Below are 10,253 nucleotides of genomic sequence, written 5' to 3'. Positions count from 1 at the left end.
ATGATACGTCCAACAACTTTTGCAATAAGCAATGGAGTGCCGCTGGTAAGAAGGAAATAACATCTTCACAAGAAATACAGGTCAAGGAGGCTGATGAAGGAGGCATCAAAACTTAGAAAATAAGAGAAAGCTCCCGAAGTGTATACATCAGAGCACTGTAAGTCTGAAAGGAGCTGATGCCTGGAATGAGAGAAGAGAGAGAAGGACCGTTTTTGCCAAGGGGACCAGCAAGAAGCTGGAGACTGAATAAGGGAGACCCTCTGCTGATCCCTACAGTTTTCTTACTGAGTCTCTGCTTTGGAAATGGTGAAGGAGTTAATCGTAATATTGAATGAAATGCTCTGCTCAGCAAAGCTACAGGAGCACCAGCTAAGGACCTGGCTTATTGGTAATCTATACTTATGCATTAATAAATAGACATTTTATTTCTCTTGAGTACAATGCCGTAGGGTGTTTTAAGTAGTATAATTAGTTTGCTATTAAATGGGCAAATATATTATTCTTTTATACGTGGATATATATAGATAGATAGATAGATGGCAAGACTAGAAAGATAGTCACCTTTTGCAAAACATAAACCAGATAATTTCATTGAATAATTTAATGATCTAACACGAAACCTCAGGAGCTAGAGGTCTGGAGGTTGCTTCTAGCCTATCAGCTTAGCCTGCTGGAAAAGACTAGTTTTTGGCAGAATGATCTTATGTAACGTACATACTTAAAAATATATCACACAGTTCTTACTATTTCATAGAATCATAGAATGGTTTGGGTTGGAAGCAACCTTAAAGATCATCCAGTTCCAACCCCCTGCCATGGGCAGGGACACCCTCCACTAGTCCAGGTTGCCCAAAGCCCCATCCACCCTGGCCTTGAACACTTCCAGGGATGGGGCATCCACAGCTTCTCTGGGCAACCTGTTCCAGTACCTCACCAACCTCCCAGGGAAGACTTTCATCCCAATATCTCATCTAAATCTCCCCTCCTTCAGCTTAAGGCCGTTATCCCTTGTCCTGTCACTCCATGCCCTTGTTAACAGTCCCTCTCCAGCTTTCTTGTAGGCCCCTTTAGGTACTGGAAGGTGCTATAAAGTCTCCTCAGAGCTTTATGGATTAGATAAGAATTATTTTTTTTCCTAATGACATTAATATTTAAAAGCTGACTGTTACATATATATTATTTAAACAAAACATAGTAGGAACATAGAACGATAGAATGGCTGTAGGACTTTCTGTCATTGGTTCTCCCTCAACTCTGTTCAGAATCAGCTTATCTTTAAAATACTTGGTAGGGCTTTACAGCAGCCACCCAACAAAGATGTCCAGAAAGATGATTGATCTCAGAGAAGAGCTGTGGCATATTTTACAAAGCCTTGTAGATTGAAATGAAACTGTGACCCACAGAAACAATTGTCTGGTGGTTTGGGGTTTTCTTGCAAGCTTGAGTGTGTTTACAAAGAGGAAATCTGGAGAAGAATATCCATTACTAAATGCAATTAAAGGGGAGGGAAAATCAACAGCAACTTACTGCAATTCTTGTAAAGAGCTTTGCTAAACTCCTGGGAATAGAAGCTACTGATGCTTCTGGTTCCAGAATTGTTCTTAATGATTTTATTACTCTATTCCCTGTTCTTCTAGTGAACTTCCCTTGATTCTAAAAATCACCAGACACATAGAACACTTTTGCAGACAAATGAAGTGGAGAAGCAAACTCGGAGGTCTTTTCGGTCCAGGCACCTTGGAGGAGGAATATCCAGCACGAAATTCCTATAGATCAGAGGGTATTTACTGAGGCTGGACTGTTTTGTGGAAGACAGGATTTTTTTCAATATTTGTAAGTTCTGCATGTATATTTGAATAACATGGTGGTTAGTTATTTGTAAACTCTCTTCAGTATTTACTATAAGTTGTGATGTGGTTAGACATTCTATCAAAAATATTTCCTTATTTATTGTATCAAACATCAATGTATGTAGGATTCAAAGAGTTGAAGTAGGTCATACATTTTTTAGGATAGATTTTTTTTTTTTAAAGAATCCTTCCACAGAATTTTGAAGGTTATTTCCCTTGCAAATTCATACTCATGAGGAAATGCGGCTTTGTCTTCATTATCAAAGATATTACCAGCAGGGATTAGAAATGAAAGGACATATAATGACTAAACCAGGTTTGAGCAATTTGGAGAGGGATTGAGTCTATTCTGCAGATTTTAATAATGCACCTATTCTGTGGAAAATAAGGGATTCCATTTTCCATAGCCACCTCTCTGACATTTTTGGCTCAATCCACATTAATTTAAATAAGACAAAAATTTAAAATTATACATAGCTGTATTACCAGTGTATTTTTTCCATATATAAAAAACTATTTTAATAACTTTTTCACTGCAGTAATTGTTCTTCTGTATTTTTAGTACCATATTCCAAATGGAAATATTTTTCTATATATAATTTCTTATTTATAGAACAATTACGTTAATAAGATATTATGTTATTCTTTCAGAGTGATTCTAAGGACACAAAGAACTTGAAAGGTGAGCTCAGAGGACATAGCGAGTTAAACTGCAGTCATTAGTATTTTGTCTATACTACACTGTTTTGCTTCCAATAACCCTAAATGTGCAAGTTTGCAAATTAATGTTTTCTTTACATGTATGTTGTACAAAATTATAGAAGATGCAAACGCCTGACAAAAGATTTTTTCCTATCCTACTCGCACAGGAAAATGTAAGTGACCCTTAGTGTGAATATTAACTAATCCCATAGAACTGAAAACCTAGCTTTAATGTGCAATGTGGGTTTGCAGACAACCCCTCAGAATACTTTTGTGAAGGGAAACAACCTTGAAGCATGTTTATGATGTTGTTTTCACACTGATTGTACAGAGAACATTACTGACCACTGTAATTAGGTTTATAATTGAAGGCTTTTTAAAGATTTTGTAACACTCCTGCGCTCAAAGCCATAAGATTTCAAAGCAATCTAGGATTTCGGAGTGTGTTTCTAAGGCTGTTCTGCTCTTTCTAAAAGCCAGCTATGCAGCAGTTCAAATATGGTGCATTCCTGTCTCCACTGCTGCAGTTTCAGAATATTTTGCATTCAGTGGCATGAAGGCCAACATTTGTTTGATTAAAAAAGTTTGATAAGAAAAAAAAAAAGAAAAAGCCTGCTCTACTTTTAGTATAGTATATTTGTTAACTTGTGTCAAATTCTTTGTGGTTGTAAATCAGACAAGATCAAGTGTGTGGTCTTAGTCATCTCTGATCTGTGGTAACCTTTCCCTTTCTGTTTCCGTGTATCATGTTTGAGGTGACGCTAATCTCCCAAGAATCACATGCCCCAATTTTCATCTAGCACTGCTGTAACTCTGGTAAAGCCATTAAGTGATAATTTTTCTATATGCAAGAAGCCGTCTGTGCTCAGTGTCACTGAGATACGGTTATGGCACAAGCAGGATTTTTTCACATGTCTGATGTAATCTTGAGAATATATTGTGCCACAAAACCGTTAGAACGTAGAGAAGACAAGCAGAGATTGTTCAGGGTTTGAGATTGTTCAGGCTTTAACAACAATCGGAGGAGGATGAGGCGCTAGTTTTAAGCAGACATAGTCAGCTCTGCAGTGAGGTGGCTGACAAGCTCTGGGACACTCTGGCTTGGTTTCTCCATTCTGAAATGGGGAAGGGCAGTGGGGACACTAACGGCGTGGAGGTAATGACCTAGTAAACAGTTCCAACTCTGGGCATCATATGTGTTCATCTGTCTCGCTTCTGGGATGAGAGCAACCAATTCATTCCCTGCTGTTTCTGGAGAGTAATCCTAGGCAAAAGGGAAAAAGCCTGGCCCCATGAAGTGCTGACTTCAGGTGTCTGTGTCATTCCTCACAGACTGCCTGCTCATCATGTCTTCCATCCTTGGGAAGATGAAGAAATTTGGCAGTTCTGACATGGAGGAATCTGAAGTGACAGATGAACACACGGATGGGGAGGACTCCATGCTGGAAACACCTGACAGCCTCCAGGGTACACTCAGCGCCAAGGTGCAGCCACCCAAAAGCAACATCTTTGCAAGACGTGGGCGGTTTGTGATGGGGGATAGTGACAAGGACATGGCTCCCATGGACTCCTTTTACCAGATGGATCACCTGATGGCACCTTCTGTCATCAAATTTCATGCCAATTTGGAGAGGGGGAAACTTCACAAGTAAGTTTGCCTTGTAAGATCTGGTTGTAATGAACAGTTTGACAACTGCAGACTGTGTTTCTTGGAGCAGCATTTATTCTCTCCACATAAGCGTGCCCATTTCTCCAATTTCACTATTTTCTATGCCAAAATAAGGAGTGTTGCATCTGAAAAAGACAATAGCTGTTGTCTCTTGGCATGTCTGAAAATTCAGTCCATGAATATTTTGCCCACAATTAGCGGTAGGCCTTAATTCACTTACGTGAGACTGTTCAGTGAATGGACATCACTCAGAATGAGAACATGGGATCGCCTGGCTCCCAGGCCAACAGTTAGACTGCCATACTTCAGTGCCTCTTTTAAGTCTTTTTCTCAACTTTTCAGCAATGGACACATAATTTTATCAGGACAGTTGCTTGCAGACTTTGTTGATCTTGTGGACTTCGCAGATCCATCTATACTAATCTGTAGTGCTTACTATGTCACAGAAGCAAATGAAAAATAGTATTCTGGTAGCTTATAAAAAGTCAGCTAAATATCTGACTTTAAGTAACTGAAATTTACCCTTCTATAGGCTCCTATCTACAGAGTCCATCACAGGCTGCTCAGAAAAGGCTTTCAAATTTTATGACCGCAGAAGGATCTTTGATGCTGTAGCCCAGGGCAACACAAGGGACCTGGATGATCTGCTACTCTACCTTAATAGAACCTTGAAGCATCTCACAGATGATGAGTTCAAAGGTACCCTTTAGTGTCACATACCTTAAGTTGCCCTCTTCTTCCAGTAGTGCTCTTGAGATGAAAATAAAGAAATATAATTGTGTTAAGTGTCTGCAGGAGGTCATCTAATAGCCAGTACTTCCGTATTGATTGGGCAATCCATTGATTGTAAGGTTACAGGAGAATTCAGAAAAATTGAAATTTTCTGTGAGACCCTGAAGGAGTTTTCTTGCCTTTTGAAAAGAACCTCATTAATTCCTGCATGCCTGGGTGTAGATGGTAGATTTGTAATCACTTCTATGTAGCTGCAATTTTTTGTGTTACAGAGCCAGAAACTGGGAAAACCTGCTTACTGAAAGCCATGCTGAATCTACATGATGGGAAAAATGATACCATTCCCTTGCTGCTGGATATTGCAAGGAAAACTGGAACTCTGAAAGAGTTTGTTAATGCAGAGTATACTGACAACTACTACAAGGGTAAGAGAAATGGCTGCTGCAGTATTGTAGAAAGTGCTCTTGGTGCTAAGACTGAAGATGGGGTTAGGCAGGGCTCTCAAACAGTCTTCTGCATGAGGCTTTATGCCTGAGGATGCAGCACCCCAAAGTTGCAGCACGTGATTAACAATCAGTGCATTCATGCTAGGGCAGTGTTTTGTTAGGTGCAATATTTTGCCATTTTTGATATACGGTGATTTAAGTTCAGGAGACTTGCATTTGCTGTCTGTGCCATCTTTTTTTGTTCAGTTCTCGAGCTTTTTAGTCTGCAAAGCTCTCAGTTCCACCATCTTACATGGAGCTGAATGAATCATGGTGCCTGAAAGCTCTCAGTCTGTATTAAATGTTGAAGATTTCTGTCTGATGAGTGTCTCTGTAGGCCAGACTGCGCTTCACATCGCCATTGAGAGAAGGAACATGTACCTGGTGAAGCTCTTGGTCCAGAACGGAGCAGATGTTCACGCAAGAGCCTGTGGGGAGTTCTTCAGGAAAATCAAAGGGAAACCTGGCTTTTATTTTGGTAGGAGTGAGCACAGTATGAGCTTTATTGATTGGTGTTATCCTAGCATTATTCCAAGTGCAAGCTGTTAAATAATTGTGTGTGTGTGACTGGAGGTTCAGAAGTACCAGGTGGGCTGTTCCACCACTTAGTCCAAATATTTACTCCCAAAGGCTGAGATTGTAAAGAAACACAGTTGGTAGTTTGATGGTGTTCAGTGTGAGTTTGGTGTCTGCATCCCTTTGTTTTCTGGGCACTGTATCCTTTGAAATTTTGAACCTTCTGCTAGCTCTCCTTTCAGTGCTTTTCTAAGCAGCCGTGTTTCAGTGATGTAGTTAAACTGGAGGAAATGTGATTCTAACAGCTGTCACAAGAATTAGTGCTGTATCAGACAGAGAAATTCACCTCTTCTCGTGGTGGAAGATGAAAACAACGTGATCTTCTTTCTGTTTATGCACATGTAGTAATGGGCTTTCTGACCACTCATTCCCATTGTGTGCCCATAGGGGAGCTGCCTTTGTCCCTGGCTGCCTGCACCAACCAGCTCTGCATTGTGAAATTCCTCCTTGAGAACCCCTACCAGGCAGCCAACATCGCCGCTGAGGACTCCATGGGCAATATGGTCCTGCACACATTGGTGGAGATTGCAGATAATACTAAGGATAATACCAAGTTTGTGACCAAGATGTACAATAACATATTGATCCTTGGTGCCAAAATTAATCCAATCCTGAAGCTAGAAGAACTCACCAACAAGAAAGGGCTGACTCCATTAACTCTTGCAGCCAAAACAGGGAAGATAGGGGTAGGTGAGCAAATGTGTTTCTGTCCCATTACTGTATCAAGTTACACAGAGTACATGCAAAACATTTATGCAGGACAGATTTTATCCCTGCTTATTGTTGGGATCTTTTAGTTAAGAGGAACTGTTGCTGCAGTTTAACATGCACAACTGCATAGTTCTTAAAGGCTATGAAGTGTGTGTGTGTCTGTGCCCAGCTGGCATTATTCATATACCACCAGAATGCAATGCAGCCCAGGTGGAAACAGAAGATGAGTCTCTGCTGTCATCTGAACTGCTAGAGGCCTTGTACTTTTGACTGGCTGATAAAACTCATCTCCTGGCAGTCTCCATTCAAAATGACTGTATGCTCAGAGATGTGTAACATACATCTCTGTTTTTCTCTTGCAGTTTTGAAACAGATAATGGCAAGTTGTAAGTGGTATTTGTATTTCTCATCTTCCGGCATCCAGTGAGAAAATTAATTTTGTTTACTTCAGACTTCGATCTCTGCAGCGCCTCAGTGGGTTGACTTCAGCACAGTTAAACTAGGGAGAAATTAGCCATCCTGTCTTGTGGAGATACTGAGGAACTAGAAGTCCATTAGCACTGAAATGTTGGTTGTATTGTTCTTTTGCAATTAGATTTTCGCTTACATCCTCAGACGAGAGATCAAAGATCCTGAGTGCAGACACTTGTCTAGGAAGTTCACTGAATGGGCTTATGGACCTGTCCACTCATCTCTTTATGACCTGTCCTGTATAGACACATGCGAGAAAAATTCAGTGCTCGAGATTATTGCCTACAGTAGTGAAACACCAGTGAGTATGCACCTCCTTGGCATTTTGTTCGCAGGCTGGGGCACTGCACACAATCTCCCTTCCTGAGTTTATGGGTACTAGAGGGAACATTTGCTCAAGATGAGTATCATTTGCTGTTTCCAGAGCCCGGTATGTACTGGTCCTGTCATGATTCTCCTCTTTCTCCTTCCACTCAGAACCGTCATGAGATGCTGCTGGTGGAACCCCTTAACAGGCTGCTGCAAGACAAGTGGGACCGGTTTGTCAAACACTTATTTTACTTCAACTTCTTTGTCTATACCATGCATATCATTATTCTCACCACAGCTGCTTACTACAGACCTGTACAGAAGAAGGAAAAGGTATGTTAGTCCTGTTATATATGAGGGGAACCACCCACTGCGTGATGTCCCAGATCTGCTTCCCATTTGAATCTGTGCTCCTAACATCAGAATTTCCCTCTTTCCCGAAGGCAGGAGGGAGATTTTTACTCTGCTTGCTTCTCAGTCTTGCCCCCTTGCTGCAACACAAACAACTTGTCCCCCCAGAAATGTAGTTGCTTTCAGCTGCTGGCAAGGCCAAGTCTTTCCTATCCCTAGTCCTGCTGAACATATCTACATTCCTGTCTTATACAGCCTCCCTTCACGTTTGGTCACAGCACTGGGGAATATTTTCGAGTGACCGGAGAGATCCTGAGTGTACTGGGAGGCCTCTACTTTTTTTTCAGAGGGGTAAGATATTTGAAACTTTTCCTTTTTGCACTTTTGTTAGATGTAGGAGAGAACCAAACATGCCTTTCCATTCATTAGAATTGGCTGCTAAGATAATCCATGTTTTAGTCAAGAGCTACACATCTTTTTCCTTGGCCTGATTAGGAGTTCTCAGGTTACTAATGAGCTAAGATGCAGTTTGATCTATTGTATAAAAAAAGACAATCCTTAGAAGTCAATAAGCATCTCAGCAATTAGCCTGGCCCAAGCTTAAGAATGGGGTATTGCAAATAGCCTCTATTAAAGATTACCTGTCTTAGCTTAAAGTCCTCCTGCTTCCTCTTGGCTGCCAATGGAGAGCGGGCAGTGAATCACAGGTCCTCAAACCAGTGACTGAATAGGTTGTTGTCTTCAGAAGAGACACCAGATTTAAGAGCAGTCTAGTGGTACTGGAAGAGTCCTCCCTATAAATCTTGCACCAGTGTTGGTTTTGAGCTGTTCTTGTGAGATACTTTATAGGTATCAGCTCCCTGGTAATAGGTATCAGTGCTTAGTTGATGTGTTCACATGGGATACTTAATCCCTCCTTGGATGCAAACCTGGTCTTCATTCCCCTCCCCCCCCGCCCTTTTTTTTTTTTTTTTTTTCAGATACAGTATTTCATGCAGAGGCGCCCATCATTCAAGACGCTGATAGTTGACAGCTACAGTGAGGTTCTTTTGTAAGCGCCAATATCTTTGATTGCATTTCAGCATCAAACAGATGAATGTATGAGACCTGTAGCTTTAGCTGAAGCCACTTGTAATAGGTAGATGCTTTGCTATAATTTCCTGGGTCCTTACAAAATACTTACCAGTGGATATCAGAGCACTTGAACAAGTGGGTCTGGATCAGTAACCTCCTTTGGAGGTAAAGCAAAGGACGTGTCTAGAAGTTCAGTTACTGTGTCATGCAGCAGAGTTAGGAATAGACCTCCAAGTTGGACTTGCAATCGAGTGCATGCATTGGATGTGCATAAATCCTCCCATTCCTAAAGGGAGCTTTGCCTCTCCATAGTTTGGGCCCTTTCTCTTCCCAGCTGGAATGCAGCTGAACAGGGCAATATCATGGGTCCATGGAAAGAGAGGGAGTGCTGAAGAAATTAGTGTTTTTAAGGACTTTTCTTCCCTCCAGTCACAAGGAAGAACAGGGATGAGACTACAGAAGTTTGTATGTGGGGAAACTGAGGAGTTTGCAAGAGGAACTGTAGGATTTAAGAAGGAAAACAATGAAGGGAAAAGAGGAAGTGTCAGCCAAGGCTCCTTTGTGTTTTTGAGAATCCCTCATTCTGCTGTATGCTTCATGGGGCTCCTCTGTTCCCACCACATGTGGCCAACTCAGCACTCTGCATTCAGACCATGCTTGTCTTTCAGCTTTGTTCACTCCTTGCTCCTCCTGAGCTCTGTGGTGCTGTACTTCTGTGGCCAGGAACTGTACGTGGCTTCCATGGTCTTCTCCTTGGCGCTGGGCTGGGCTAACATGCTGTACTACACCCGTGGCTTCCAGCAGATGGGCATTTACTCTGTCATGATTGCCAAGGTCAGTCCAGTGAGTGGGTGATGAGGGCAGCAGAGTGCTCAGATCACGACACTGCTGCCAACAGCCCCATTTCCAGGAGAGAAGTCGCCACATCTACCTCCATGATGCCACTGGGAAATCTCATTGCACTCTGCTATACTTAGCCATCATTTTCTGGGTGAAGTGATACAATTTATGTAGAAAAACCTCCTGCTCCTCATCCATACATTTCATAGAAGTCTTGATATTATTACCTGCTATGCTTCAAAATAACTACATTTGGATAGGCATGGATGAAAGTAGACTGAGAATGGTGCAAACTGGTCTTGTGTGAAATGGCACAGCTTTCTACCAGCTGGAGATTTCTTTAGCTGCAGTTTAAATGTTACCAAACAGAGCAATTAGCTAAGAGGCAGTAGCTGGCTAATAAACCTCTATATATGATGTAGACAGCTAGCCCAAGAGGGGCAGAAAGCTGCAACTGTCTTAATGTGGTTTGTACTCACAAAG

At 41.6% G+C, this 10,253-nt stretch overlaps 1 protein-coding gene across 1 annotated transcript in view; it reads left to right on the top strand.

Annotated features, from left to right (window-relative positions):
- The window catches only part of LOC129215157 (transient receptor potential cation channel subfamily V member 1-like), a 47,488-nt gene continuing 37,235 nt past the window's right edge, over window positions 1-10,253 (top strand). Inside the window, exons 1-14 of the mRNA XM_054847827.1 lie at window positions 1-388; window positions 1,638-1,833; window positions 2,502-2,532; window positions 2,664-2,725; window positions 3,885-4,200; window positions 4,754-4,920; window positions 5,226-5,378; window positions 5,776-5,916; window positions 6,402-6,700; window positions 7,321-7,497; window positions 7,674-7,838; window positions 8,112-8,207; window positions 8,837-8,907; window positions 9,599-9,764. Coding sequence (XP_054703802.1) covers window positions 3,899-4,200; window positions 4,754-4,920; window positions 5,226-5,378; window positions 5,776-5,916; window positions 6,402-6,700; window positions 7,321-7,497; window positions 7,674-7,838; window positions 8,112-8,207; window positions 8,837-8,907; window positions 9,599-9,764 — 1,737 coding nt within the window. The 5' untranslated portion in view covers window positions 1-388; window positions 1,638-1,833; window positions 2,502-2,532; window positions 2,664-2,725; window positions 3,885-3,898. The remainder of the gene's footprint in view (window positions 389-1,637; window positions 1,834-2,501; window positions 2,533-2,663; window positions 2,726-3,884; window positions 4,201-4,753; window positions 4,921-5,225; window positions 5,379-5,775; window positions 5,917-6,401; window positions 6,701-7,320; window positions 7,498-7,673; window positions 7,839-8,111; window positions 8,208-8,836; window positions 8,908-9,598; window positions 9,765-10,253) is intronic.

The sequence above is a fragment of the Grus americana genome, chromosome 19 (assembly GCF_028858705.1).
Source record: "Grus americana isolate bGruAme1 chromosome 19, bGruAme1.mat, whole genome shotgun sequence".
Lineage (NCBI taxonomy): Eukaryota > Metazoa > Chordata > Aves > Gruiformes > Gruidae > Grus > Grus americana.
Note: the sequence above shows the minus strand (reverse complement) of the source record. Positions and strands in the feature narration are given on the sequence as shown.